Raw genomic sequence first — 15,055 nt, 5'->3', positions numbered from 1 at the left:
AACAAATTCTAGGAATGAAGTACACAAGAAGTTTTGGTAATCGAATGATTATGGAGTACTATATAATGAATAATTACTTGAATGTAAAACTGTTAAGGGTAGTTAGGTAATTGTATAGTGAATTATTTAAACTTCTTGTTAGTCGGTTATGAGTGAATAGTGACGTGATTAGAAGTGTATAAATAAGTTTCACTACTTCACTATAAACATACTTTTGATGATATTGAAATATATCTTTCATTCTCTTTTCTTTGTTATGGTTCTCCATTATTGAATAGTGCTAGCCTTTGTATATGAATTTTAACATGGTATCAGAGCATTGGTCACGATTGAATGATCATTGTATCCTGGATTACAGATCAAAAATGGCAAAATTTGATCACAACCATGCTTTATTTCTTCATCCTTCAGATACTTATGGAACTCCGATTATGCCGATGCAGTTATCAGGATCTGATAATTACTCTATTGGAGCAGGGCTATGAGGATTCAATTACTTGGAAAGATAAACTAGGGATTATAGATATAACCTGGAACAAAGAGGATTTTGGAGCAGATCTAGGTCATCAATAGGATCGATGTAATGCTATTGTACGGGGATGGATCATGAGTTTAGTAACACTAGAAATACATACAGGAATTGTGTATGCTACTAGTGCAAAGGAAATTTGGGATGATGTTCGTGAACGCTTTGACAAGGTAAATGCTTCTCGAATTCACCAATTGCATAAAGACATAGCTAGTTTAGTGCAAGGAACTGATAATATTCCTGTTTACTTCTAAAAATTACGTAATCTTTGGGATGATTCCCCTAAATCTAAGGATTTTTGTGCTCATATTCTACGACAAAAGTTGATGCAATTTTTAATGGGGTTGAATGAGACGTATGATCAGTCGAGAAGTCAAATTTTGATGACTGAACCCACTCCCAGTTCGAACAAGGCATATGCAATGCTTGTTGAACGAGAAAGTCAGCGAAGTCTAGGTAGTTCTTCTAGCAGTTTTGTTAATGGAGAGGGTACTGATTTAGCAGAACTTATGACAAGAAGAAGTAATAATTCTCAGTATCTTAAGGGAACAGGTCAACAATTTTTGGGACAAGAGTTTCACAAAGGGAAGAAGAATTGGGATCTACAATGTGATTATTGCAAGAATAAGGGACATCTGAGAAGAAATTGTTTCAAGATAATTGGATATCCAACAAACTGGAAATTTAAGAAGAAGGATAACTTGAATACAACTTAGAATTCTCAAGCTGAAAACAAACATCAAAACATGTCATCTAGGATCAGAAACAAAGGAGAAATACTTGAAAAAATGACAACTGGAGAAATTTCAAGGGCTCCTCATCTTACAAATGCACAACATGACAACATACTGAGTATGATCAACAATGATACTTCACAACATGGTGTAATGGCTAATATGGCAGGTATGGCAGGTCATAGACACACTCCTATAGCTGATATAAGAGATTTTAAGTGGAGAATTGATAGTGGAGCAACTAATCACATTTCTTCAAGATAGACTAATTTAACTGATGTGAAATTAGTTAAAACAGTCTATAATAGGAAAGTTCATTTGCCAGATGGAGGTGTTACATTAGTTACTGATATAGGAGAATTGAAAGATGTCCTGTTTGTTTCTGATTTCCAATATAATTCGTTATCAGTATCACAGTTAACTAGAGAACTTCACTGTTTTGTGTCCTTCTATCCAGGATTTTGCTTATTCCAGGACCTTTAGACTGGGCAGCTGAAAGGGATTAGTAAGGAACATGATGGTCTTTATTGGATGGTGTCGCAGACTCAACACAAAAAGACTCAGAATGTAGATCCAAGAGGGTCACAGTTTGTGATGATACAAGGGATATCATTTTATGGCATAACATATTAGGTCATGCTTCAATAAAGTTAATGGAGGAGGTTTCTGGTCATACAATCGATGCTTGCAAGACTGTTATAGATAAATGTGAAATATGTCCAATGTCTAAACATACTAGAATTCCGTTTGACAATAGTGATACTAGATCTGATAGAGCTTTTGCTTTACTGCATTTGGATATATGGGGTCCCTATAATACTCAGACTTTTGATAGAAACAAGTATTTTCTTACAGTTGTTGATGACTTCTCAAGAATTACTTGGATTTTTTTGTTAAAGTTCAAGACTGATGTACTAGTAGTTCTAAAACAACTTTTTCAATTGGTACTTACTCAATTTAATGCCTCAGTTCAAGGAATTAGAACAGATAATGGTGGAGAATTTTGTAATGATCAGATACAAGCTCTACTTAAAGATCTAGGAATTGTGCATTATAAAACTTGTGCTTATACACCTCAACAGAATGGTGTGGCTGAGAGGAAACACAAGAATCTACTAGAGGTTGCAAGGGCACTAAGATTTCAGAGTGGTGTTCCTCTCAAGTTCTGGGTTCATTGCATTCTTACTGCAATATATATCATCAATAGACTTCCTTCTAAGGTACTTGCAAATAAATCACCTTGTGAAGTTTTCTTTCACAAAAAAACATTGCCTTAGAGGACCTTTGGTTGTTTATGTTATGGTACCATTCTGCCTAAAGTTGATAAGTTTGCTTCTGGAGCAGTGAAAGCAGTTTTCATTGGATATTCCAATGAAATTATGGGTTACATACTGTATGATCTTGCCAGACAAAAATTCTTTTTGAATAGGGATGTTATTTTTCAACCAATTTCCATTTAAAGCACTCATTAACACAGATGTTCATACTGTGTCTGATAGTTTTGCTTATCATGATGTTTTTTCTGATCCATATTATTCTATAGCTTCTGATCCTCATCCTCCTATCACTACATCTCCACTTCCTGATCCATTACTACATGATCCTGTAGCTCCTGCTTCTACGTCCCCTAATTCAATTCATACCCCAGTCTCTCTTCCTACCAGAAAATCCACAAGAACTTCTAATCCTCCTATATGGTTGGCTGGTTATGTCACCAAACCTATCTCCAATTCTACGTTATATCCTTTATCTAACTATGTTTCTTATACAAATTTTGTCACAATCCCATTAACACTATCTAGGTGTTTTTTCAGCAGTTCTTAAGCCTGCTTCTTATCAAGAGGCTATTAAAGACAGCAGATGGGTTGAAGCCATGTAGTCTGAAATACAGGCTTTTCATGATAATCATACTTGGGACCTGGTGCCCTTACCTCCAGGGAAGGTTCCCGTTGGATGTGGTTGGGTTTATAAGGTCAAGCTAAAGTGAAATGGTGATGTTAAAGGGTCTAAAGCTCGACTTATAGCAAAGGGTTAAACTCAAAGGGAAGGTTTTGATTTTCAGGAGACTTTTCCACTGTAGTCAAGATGACTACAGTAAGGACTGTTCTATCCTTGGATGCTCAACACAACTGGCTTATTCATTAGTTAGATGTTTATAATGTTTTTTACAAGGTTATTTACATGATGAGGTCTATATGGAGTTACCTGAGGGATTTTCAAGCCAGTGGGAGTCTAATGGGATGGTATGACACTTGTAAAAGCCCTATATGGACTTAAACAAGCAACTAGACAGTGGGATTTAAAGTTGTCTGAAGAACTGTTAAACGCAGGTTTTATTCAAAGCAAGTTGGATCATTCACTATTCATCAAGAAGCAAGGAACAGACATTGTGGTGATTTTAGTCTATGTGGATGATATGTTGGATCATTACACAAGGCTTTTAAGATTAAAGATATTAGTGATATTATGTTTTTTCTTGGTATGGAGTTCAACAGATCTGGAAAAGGTATTTTGATCAATCAAAGAAAGTATGCATTAAAGATTATTTCACAATTGGGATTAGGAAATACAAAACCATCTTGGACACCACTAGAGATGAATATAAAGTTGACAATACATGAGTTGGATGAACTACAGGAAACTCGGATGATGAATTTCTTGACAATAAGGAACAATATCAAAGTTTGATAGGGAAAATGTTATACTTAACATTAACAAGGACAAATATTGCCTTCTCTATTCAGACTCTTAGTCAGTTCTTGCAGCAACCAAAGAGATCCCATTAGGAAGCAGCAATTAGAGTGATGAAATATGTGAAAAGAGAACCAGGTCTTGCTATATTATTAAGCAGTACCAGAGCAAACAAATTGAGTGTGTTCTGTGATGCAGATTGGGCATCATGCCCCAATACTAGAAAGTCAGTTTCAGGTTTTTTGGTGAAGCATGGAAGTTATTTAATATCATGGAAATCAAAGAAGCAAAAGGTTTCCAGGAGTTCAGCAGAAGCTAAATATAGAAGTATGGCCAATGCAATATCAGAAGTGGTATGGATCACAACATTGCTAAAGGAATTGGAAAATGAAGTCAATGAACCAGTGATGATATTTAGTGATAGCAAAGTAGCGTTGAAAATAGCAGTCAATCCTTTGTTTCATGAGAGAACAAAACATGTAGAGATTGACTGTCATTTTATCAGACAAAAGATACAAGAAGGGTTAATAAAGACAGAATATGTGAACTCTAAGGATCAACTGACAGATATATTAACTAAATGTCTTCCTAGACAACAACATAAATATTTGGTAGGCAAGCTTGGTGTGTTGAATGTTTTTATACCCACCAGCTTGAGGAGGAGTAATTAATCTAATGGAATTACTTGAATGTAAAACTGTTAGGGGTATTTAAGTAATTGTATAGTGAATTACTTAAAATTCTTGTTAGTCGATTATGAGTGAATACGTGATTAGAAATGTATAAATAATCTTCACTACCTCACTGTAAACATACTTTTGATGCTTTTGAAATATATCTTTCATTCTCTTTTCTCTGTTATGGTTCTCCATTGATGAATAGTGCTAGCCTTTGTATATGAATTTTAACACTATATGCTTGATTGCTGAAAATTATAAACCAAGAATCACTAGCATCACAGTCAATTTGACAAAACCTCAAGGAAACATATGGAAATTGAATACAGATGGTAGCCTCATACCTGGACAAGGATTGGCTGGAATAGAAGGAATCGTTAGGGAAAAAATGGAAACATGGTCATGGCGTTTGCTAAATATACCCAATTTTCTACTAACAACTCTTGCGAATTGCAGGCAGCTTTACGTGGAACTGAATGGTGCCAGGACAACTCAAATTCTTGCATAATTTTGGAGATGGATAGTCAAATAGCAGTGAATATGATCAAGGGATTGACTCCAATGCCTTGGACTCTAAGGAAAACAGTGAGAAAAATCCAAAAGAAGATACAAAATATGAATTGTGAGATCATCCATTACTTCAGGGAGGCAAATTGTGTAGTTGACACTCTTGCAAGACATGCCTGACTCAAATGTAAGACCAATGATAATGGACACACTCAATCTTGCTTCATTTAGGTTTAAAAAAGAAAACACTCGGGATGGCACTACGAACCACCTTGAATGATAGTAAGGGAAGGCTTATTCTATTTTGTTGATTGAAAATGCCTTCCCTTCAGGAAACTCTCATATGAGAGTCGTTACTTTCATTGAGTAAACTTCCTTTTTTGGTGTTATTTGGGATGAGGTTTAGGCAATATGTCCCCCTCTCTCTTGTAAGTGATCTTAGTAATGAAAGGTCTATTATTGGGCGTTTAAAAAAACATCCCTAAATAATTTAGTATAACACAAGTACCAACAAAAATATGTATATATATATATATATACACACACACACACTTGAATGTACATTTTATTTTGTAATTCATACTACCAAAAGTACTAGATCTTTTGAAATTAAATATTTAGAACATGAACTAATTGTTTAATTAACAACGAAGTAGACAAGTACCATATTGGACCTATCATTTAAATTTAACAACACGAACATGACTTTGGGCCATTGATAAATGAATTATCCCTACAAGTAAACTTTTATTTCAACCATTTTTTATTTTATTTCCAACAAGCATTTGATGTTGGTATGGAGATCTTGATTAATGTGAGATCATTCCACGTAAAATTCATATAAGAAGAAAAGAGCTTCCTAGGGGATCAGTTCGGGTAAAGTGTAGATAGATTCTCATACCGTCACAATCCTTACGATTGATTCACACTACTTGTCCTTTGTTGACGGTTATGATTCTAAAGAAAAAGAAACCAAAATGCCAAAATATAAAGTAGTGTCACTTTTTCGTCAAACGTTATCTTTTTTAAATGAGTCAAGGCAAAAAGTAAAAAAGATATTAGTGAGAAGAAGTTTTCATGTGATTATACAGACAAGTTTCAAAGAGTAACAGTACTCAATTCAAGTTGGTGCCAAATTTGTTGAATTAATAATAGAGAAAATGAACGAAGAATTTTGGGATTTTAATTTCTAAGAGAGAGAGAGAGTAACTCTTAGCGATGCAATCGTGATTGGAGCTAGGTAGGGTTAAGGGATTTATCCGAATTTTTTTCAGCAAAAATAACTTATAATATTTAATTATGCATGGTGAAAAATATATGTGTTTTTATGTGTATATAGTAATTAGTAGATATTCAACTTTCTCTGACTTTTTCATGTCTTTACTTTTTATATTTTGAATTTCTGCTGAAAATATTGGTTGTTGCGATGACCAAATAGAGTTGCACAGGAATAGGAAAAATTTAGTTTGATCATTTTGACGTTTTGATTCCTGTTGACCGTCATCAACTTTACTTCCATATTATTTCAATTAGAAATTAACTCAATGGTTTGACTCACTCTCAAAACCCTTTGAGACTCATCTCGGCAAAAAATTAGACGCCTCATAAAATTATATTAAAAGAAATATAATATTATTATATGGTTTGTTCAATTAGCCTACATATTTAAAAAGACATAAAGATTGTACAGAGAAAACTTCTTCATAAACAAACTCTTTTAATTGTGGATCTATTGTGTTTTTTTCCTTATGATCGAGAATTCAATTTATAGAGTTCGAAATTTTTCCTGTAAAGAAAGTATAACCAAATATGGAAGAGAACTATATTTTTTAAAAAAATAAAAAACAATTATGGTAATGCTTTGACTTTCCTTCGAGGGAAAAGTAAAATTCGAATATGGTAAGAAAAATAGGAGCAAAACTCTAACAATTTACCCATTTTAGTTTAATTTTTTTTATAAAACTTAATTTGCTTTATTCACTCAATCTTCATATATCACTGTTATTGACCATGGTTAAATTGTGATATGAATTAACACTTGGAGTCATATTCCCTAAAGTAAACAAAGGTTAACAAAGCATGTATTCAATGTTATGAGCAGTATTGAGAGTAGAACTCATGCGGTAAAAGTAATATGCATTGAGTTTAAAAGTGGAGCCCAAGCCTTAAAAATTTAACACCCAAAGCAGCCACTCTCTTTCCCGTCATCATGTAAACTTAAGGGACAACCCGTTCTATGCAACTCCATCCCCACATCGCACTCAACACCATACTCATCGCTTTTCCCACCCTTTCTTTCCAACAATAAGTTCAACAGGCGATACTGCACCCTACACCCATACCAAGTGAACATGCAATCTATCAAAACAAGGATCATACCAACATTACCTAATAACATAGTGTGAACCTCCTAGGTAATGACTCGAATACGACTATCCCCTCCACCCGGGTATTTCCAATCTAAGAAAAAAATATATATCTAGAAGAAATAAAAGTTGTCGTAGTTCTACTAAGGAAGAAGAGGACAGATATGATGGAAGTTTAAGAGGACTTCAGGGTCATGATATTCAAAGATAAATGCATCAAAAACACATCTTTAATTGTCCCAACGATCTATCCAAAAGCACAATTTGATGTAAGATTTTTTTGTAACTTTTAAATAGGAGTTACATAGTTGTGACGAATCTAACTTTGATGAATGGGAAACCCTTCAATGTGGAGAGGGGGATACCGGTGATTTGACCTATCCCACCCCCTTAGTACAAAAGTCAACCCTCAACCGACCTAAAATCTTTAAATTGGAAACCATGTGGACGTACCATCCGATAATAACCCATATCATTTCAAAAGCTTGGAAGGAAAATAATAATATTCTCTGGGACATCTAACATTCACAATATAAATTTTTTTTTGAATGGAATAAAAATATATTTAGAAATACTTTCTCTAGAAAAAGAAATATGTTTAAATGCATTAAAGGAAACCAAAATCCCCAAAGTATACATCCGATAAAGACTTTGGGAAATATTTAGGTTTTTCAATCAGAAATAAACGAAGCCCGATTAGGACCTCCAATTTATTATTGGCATAAACCATTCACCTCCATGGCATCGATTCCATACTGCAATAAGCAGAAGAAGAAATTGGAAAGAAGATCTGTAATGAAGAAAGCCAAAGAGAAACAAGAGGCAGAGCAATCTAGACTCTTCATCACAAATGAGATGGATTGAATTTTGTCCATCTGATTTAGTGACACCTGTACATACTCATGCCATTCTAGAATACTTTGCTCACGTAATTAGCACACTGAAGAATATAAGTTTGTTAGATTAGTTATAGAGTAGGCAAATAAAGAAAGGACATGTGGATATTGAGTTTCTTTTATTATTAGTTTTATTTTGTGTAAAACTCGTATATATGCAGGCTTGGAGATGAATGAAATTATTAGAAAATTCCCAAACGTTTTCTTTTCATTCTTTCATTGTATCAAAGCAGTAGCTCAATCCAATCTATTTCGCACAAATTTACATCGTTCATTTTTATCTGTAATACAAAATGGATTAAGAAGAGGTTGTAACTCAGGTGTTGAACACATCCAGTGCTTCGAAGACCAACACGATCGACATCAATCATCCCTATCATCTGCACTCTTTGGATTCGCCAAGAATGAATATCATCAGCTCTACCTTTGACAGGAAGGGATTTCCAGGATGGAGTAGGGCAGTTTGATAGCACTCTCAGCCAAGAAAAAGCTTGGCTTCATCAATGAAGGATGCAAATCTCCAGGTCTCGATATTGTAGAGTATGGCCAATGGATTTGTTGCAACGATATTGGTGATATCATGGTTGTTGAATTCACTTTCCGGGAAATTGGAGACAGTGTAATCTAATCCAAGACTGCCAAGGAGATCTGGGATAGCCTGGAAAGAAGATTCGGAAGATGCAACGAAGCAAAGATGTATCACCTGCAAAAAGAGGTATCAAACTTTGTATAAGGTATGAGTGATATAGCAAATTACTTTACTAAACTTAAGAGGTTGTGGAATAAACTGGATTCCCTTAGTGTCATTATATCTTGTTCTTATGTCTGTGTATGTGAGGGTAAGGGAAAGCTGGTTAAATCACTGTAACATCACAAATTAATGCAGTTTCTGATGGGGTTGAATGACGTCTATGCTCAGGCAAGAGGGAACATCCTGATGATGAGCCCTTTGCCAAGCATTGATGTTGTGTACTCTCTTTTGTTGCAAGATGAACCAACAAGAGTTTTATGTTAATGCAGACCCCTTAACCAACTCAACAGCTTTTATGGCAACAACACAAGGCAAGTGGAATCACATAAATGGTAACCAAATGATGAGAGGAAATGCTCAATCACAGAAGTATGATAATGGGGAACAAAGGAATGGAAAACCAGTCCAAAGATTCAGGTCAAGGAAGTTTAAGTACAATCCTAATGTTACATACTTACTGTGGAAAAACAAAACATGTACATGATAACTGCTACAGGATCATTGGATACCCCAATGATTTTGAGTTCACTAGGACAAGGGAAAATCAAGGAACAGTGAAGGCAAATACAGTTGCAACAGAAGAAAAATCTAAAGCATATCAAAACACACAAGAGGATATAACCTACAACAATTACAGCCAGTACATGAGCAAAGAACAATACACAAATCTGGTGTAACAGGTTACAAAAGATGTCCTGAAGGAACATAGGGAAACACCAACGACTGGTTTTAGTGGAAATGCCATTGCTGGTACCATTGAGGAACTCAAGCTCATGTTTATCAGTTATTAATTCCTGTACATGGATTATTAATTCCGGTGCTTCTAAACATATCTGTTTTGACTCCAAATCTTTTCTGTTGCTCACTCCCCTTCCTGTGTCTTTAGCTCTCACTTTGCCTAATTCTTTCAGGATCACTGTGACTCATACAGGAAGTGTCTCTATTCTTCCAAATTTGACTCTGAAAAATGTCCTATATGTCCCTGCCTTCAAGCATAATCTGATATTTGTGCATAGGTTGTCAAGTAAAATTAAATATACTGTGTTACTTACTCTTAGTGGTTGTGTGTTACAGGTTCCTTTAACGAGAGGCATTAAAGCTTTTGGTGAAGTAAATGAGGGATTGTACCTGTTGAAGTCTTCTACTATTAGGTATCAGTTTGTTTCTAATGCTAATGTAGTTTCAATTCTACAAAGAAGTAGTTCCATTCCTAGTTCAGGACCAGTTTCTTTTCCTTTTTCTGCAAATGTAATCCCTCTGTTGATTTTTGTCATGTAAGGTTAGGGCATCTGTCCTTTTCTGCAATGAGAAAATTCAGTTTCATTAATTTCCTTTCTAAATCTGAACATGTTTGTGATATTTTTCCTAAAGCTAGGCAGTCTAGACTCACTTTTTCAATAAGTGTTATTCATTCTACAAAGCCTTTTGAATTGATTCACATTGATACTTGGGGACCGTACAAACCACCTACTTATAATGGTTTTAGATGCTTTCTTACCATAGTTGATGATTATAGTAGAGGTACTTGGACTTTCTTGTTAAGCTCTAATAGCAATGTTTTCCCTTACTCTTAAGGAGTTTCTAGCTATGATAGAGAGACAATTCCATGCCCAAGTCAAGTGCATTAGATCTGACAATGCAGTGCAATTGGGAACAAGTATTCACAAGACCGCTTTTCTTAAATCTCAAGGAATTTTGCATCAAACTTCATGTGTTGGAACTCCACAACAAAACGGTGTTGTGGAAAGGAAGCATAGACATCTATTGGAATTAGGAAGGGGACTGATTTCAATCTCACTTACCTATTGATTATTGGTGAGATTGCATATTAACATCTACATATTTGATTAATAGGTTGTCATCCAAGGTACTACATGGAAGAAAACCATATGAAATTCTTTTTCATAAGCAACCTAACTATCAATTTTTGAGGAGCTTTGGATGTCTATTTTATGCTTCAACTCAATCTCAATAGAGAGGAAAGTTCGAACCAAGGGCAACAGTTTGTGTCTTCCTAGGTTATCCACAAGGTAAAAAGGGTTACAAGTTGTTAGAGCTCAACACTAAGAAAGTTTTTGTTTCAAGGGATGTTCACTTTCATGAGCAGCAATTTCCTTTTGCCTCTGACAAATCTTATCACTCTCTTCCTCCCATTTTTCCATCTCAAAATTCTACTATGGATATCCCAGAATCTGTCTCTTATCCTTCATCCTCTCCACAAGCTCATGCACATTCTGATATTACATCCCCAGATATTGAGACACCCTCTCCTATCATTCCCAGTGTCAGCAGTCCAGCCCTTTCTTCCCTCTCTTCTTCATCTTCTCCCCACATCAATAAAGGGAGAACTCAAAGAATGCGACATAAACCTAGTTATCTAGAAGATTATTGTTGCAATAACATCCAACTGACTGATGTTACCAATGCATGTTTTTTTCACCCTATCCAGCCCACTACTTTCTCTTTTAACTCTTTATCTCTTCCGAATCAGCATATGTTCATTCTATTTTCGACGTAGTTGAGCCAAAGAGTTATGCACATGCTTATAAACATATTGGCTGGAAAGCAACAATGGATGCTGAATTGAAGGCTCTTGCATTGAATCACACTTTGGACATCCTACAATTACCACCGTGAAAGACAACTTTGCCTTGTAAATGGGTTTACAAGGTAAAACACAGGTCAGATTGGTCTGTTGAGAGATTGAAAACTCGATTAGTAGTGAGGGTGGGTGTTCAACATGAAGGTGTTGATTTTTCAGAAAAGTTCTCTCCGGTAATCAAAATGACAACTATCAGGTGTCTACTCACAGTGGCTACCAAGAAAACATGGCAGGTGCATCAATTGGATGTTAGCAATGCGTTTCTTCATGGTGAATTACAGGAAGAAATATACATGAAGTGTCATGCAGGTTTACCCTCCATCATGCCCAACGACGTTTGTCTTCTCAGAAAGTCTTTATATGGGTTGCGACATGCATCTAGACAATGGTATTCTAAGTTAGCTGGAGCTCTTGCTTTCAAAGGGTATACTAGTTCTCTCACTCTCTCATCGTTGTATATATTGATGACATCCTAATTACAGGAGAGGACATCTTAGAAATTAATCACATCATGCAGTTTCTTCATACAGAATTCAGAGTCAAGCATCTCGAAGACATTCACTATTTTTTAGGATAGGAAATCCTCTGAGAAAAACAGGGATTCATCATCAATCAACGCAAGTTTATCTTCACCGCTTGATCTATATTCCAAAATTCATGTCGATGACAGTCCCTCCATGGCTAATCCAACACTTTATCGACATTTAGTTGGGAAGCTCAACTATTTAACGCACACTAGGCCTGATTTGTCTTTTGTTGTATTGACATTCAGTCAACATATGCAACATCCCTATGAATCACATTATCTTGCTGGGCTTCGAGTCTTGAGATACCTACGAAATGATCCAAGTCAAGGAATTTTGCTCTCCTCATATCCCACCTTTACTCTATTAGCTTTCTACGACGCCGATTAGGCCTCTTGTCGTAAAACTCGAAGATCTGTCAGTGGTTGCTTCATCACTTTTGGTGGTGCTCCCATTTCTTGGAGATCCAAGAAACAAGCTTCCATCTTCCTTTAATTCGCTGAAGCAAAGTATCGTTCTATGCGCCATGTGACTGCTGAAATTACTTGGTTGGTACGTGTCCTTGCTGATCTCTCTGTTCCTCCATTCCTCCCTATCACAGTGAACTCCGATAGTGAAGCTGCCATTAGCATAGCCAAAAATATATTCTTTCACGAAAGGACGAAACATGTTAAGTTGGATTGTCACTTTGTGAGACAACAGTTGTCGCTGGTCTGATTACACTTCCCTTCGTTCCATCGAAGCATCAACTGGCTGATTTGTTTACCAAACCACTGTCTGGGGTTCCCCATCGCCATTTGTTGAACAAGTTCGGGGTCATTTATTTACCCTCCAACTTGAGGGGGGATATTGGTGTAAAACCATTCACCTCGATGGAAAGAAGAAATTAGAAAGAAGAGTTGTAAAGAAGAAAGTCAAAGAGAAACAAGAGGCAGAGCAATCTGGACTCTTCATCACAAATGAGAAGGATTGAATTTTGTCCATCTCATGCCATTCTAGAATACTTTTCTCACGTGATTAGCACACTGAAGAATATAAGTTTGTTAGATTAGTTATAGAGTAGGCAAATAAAGAAAGGACACGTGGATATTGAGTTTCTTTTTTTTATTATTAGTTTTATTCTGTGTAAAACTTGTATATATGCAGGCTTGGAGATGAATGAAATTATCAGAAAATTTCCAAACGTTTTATTTTCATTCTTTCATTTATACTTGACAATCTCCATTCAAAATTAGCGTAATAGTCAACAAAAAGTTTCTCAACATTTTAAGGAGAACTAACTAGCTTAAATAAATTTGTTTTTAATAGTATCACTACCCATTTAATGATTCATAAAATTACGTAGATGCATCATTTGGAGAAGTACATATCTTGCATTGGGAAAAAATTACCCTACGAAAAATGGAGGGTGGACAAGCAAGGTTTGTCACTCTACTATGTATTGATGCATATTAATTAGCGATTAATATAATATACTTTATACCCAAAAATAAAAAATATTACTATGTTAAGCATGTTTGGATGAGGGTCAATGAGAGAATCCTACTTAATCTTTGAAGCTAGAACGAAGATAATCTTAAAGTTTAAAGATAACTACATTCAAACACTAACTAATTTTCTATATAGAGAACTCAGATTAAGGGATGGATAGTACGAAAAAGGTAGTGAAATAATACATGCTATTTTTTATATATATGAAATCGTTTTTTATTTTTCAATTATTCTTAAAAATAAATGTTATTTTTTTATTAGTATTTTTTATGTGATACTATTATTTACAAAAGTCAAACTGGATGAAAGAGTAAAATTTGAGGTAAGCATATTAATTTATATATAGGGATACGTATAACGTAAAACATTTTGGTAGATCACTTCATTTTTTTTCATTGTAACTTTAGATTATTGTCATTTTGGACTTGACCATAATCCTTTTTGTTATTATTAATTTTAAAAAGTAGTTGTGTCGTATTGTGCTCATTTACAATGTGGTTTGTCTTTCCATTAACTTATTGTTTAGATGTGTTTTCCTACCAACATAATTTGAAATTTTAATATCAATGCCAAAATTTTGCTCACTATACTTAATTTTGTTCTTTAATTTTTAGTGTATAATTGTTGATTATCAGGTTCTTTTTAAGTACAATTTTCATTTTACAAATTTTACGTTACTTTTTTCAAATATTTGTACTAATAATATAACATTCACACTACTTTTTTTAATAGTATTATACATTTATTATTAATTAATACAATATTCACATGTAAGCGCATAGACATAAATAATATTACCTGAATATGAATTCATAATTATGATAATTTAACTTTTAATAACAAAAGTCACATGACCATATCTGAATTAGGTTGACCAACTTTTTTATTTATTTCATATTTGACTTTAATAGGTTTTTGCCCTTATAAATTAGCTACTTTGGAGCCTCCTCTTTCAGTCATGTAACTTTCACACACTTCACACAATACTCTAAGTTGTTGTTCCTTTCAAGGGAGAGAAGAGCCTCCCCTGAAAAAACTTCAAGATGGGTAGAAGAATTAAGATAAAGAAAATAGTAGAGATGAAGAGACGTCAAGTCGCATATTCTAAGTGGCGTACTTGTTTACTAAAGAAGGTGAAAGAGATTGCAATTTGTTGTGACGTGGACGTGGTGTTTGTCGCGTTCTCGCCTGCTAATCGGCTCAGTAAATTCTGTAGCCAAAAAAGGTATTATATTTACGATCAATACCTATAGAAATTGTCGTTACATCTTGCTAGGTATTAATCAA

At 34.8% G+C, this 15,055-nt stretch overlaps 1 protein-coding gene and 1 long non-coding RNA gene across 2 annotated transcripts; one reads left to right on the top strand and one right to left on the bottom strand.

Moving 5' to 3' along the window:
• The first annotated feature begins 1,916 nt into the window (after positions 1-1,916).
• Positions 1,917-5,318, top strand: LOC107016919. The gene is made up of 5 exons (XM_015217233.1): positions 1,917-2,483; positions 2,541-2,656; positions 2,763-2,968; positions 4,153-4,433; positions 5,088-5,318. The coding sequence occupies exons 1-5, from the start codon at positions 1,917-1,919 to the stop codon at positions 5,316-5,318; spliced, it is 1,401 nt and encodes a 466-aa protein (XP_015072719.1).
• Positions 5,319-8,582: 3,264 nt separating this feature from the next.
• LOC114076765 lies at positions 8,583-13,403 on the bottom strand. The gene is made up of 2 exons (XR_003577773.1): positions 12,069-13,403; positions 8,583-9,103 (listed from the first exon to the last, which is right to left on the bottom strand). It is a non-coding gene; the product is annotated as an uncharacterized LOC114076765 (long non-coding RNA).
• Between the last annotated feature and the right edge of the window lie 1,652 nt (positions 13,404-15,055).

The sequence above is a fragment of the Solanum pennellii genome, chromosome 4 (genome assembly GCF_001406875.1).
Source record: "Solanum pennellii chromosome 4, SPENNV200".
Taxonomy (NCBI): domain Eukaryota; kingdom Viridiplantae; phylum Streptophyta; class Magnoliopsida; order Solanales; family Solanaceae; genus Solanum; species Solanum pennellii.
The sequence above is the reverse complement of the archived record's forward strand: the minus strand, read 5'-3'. Positions and strand labels throughout refer to the sequence as shown.

Coding starts and splice junctions, on each gene's coding strand:
- LOC107016919 (XM_015217233.1), top strand. CDS start 1,917: ATGGAGGAGGTTTCTGGTCATACAATCGATGCTTGCAAGACTGTTATA. Junction 2,484..2,540: donor TCAATAGACTTCCTTCTAAG/GTACTTGCAAAT, acceptor ACATTGCCTTAG/AGGACCTTTGGTTGTTTATG. Junction 2,969..4,152: donor TCCTCCTATATGGTTGGCTG/GTTATGTCACCA, acceptor TCTGTGATGCAG/ATTGGGCATCATGCCCCAAT.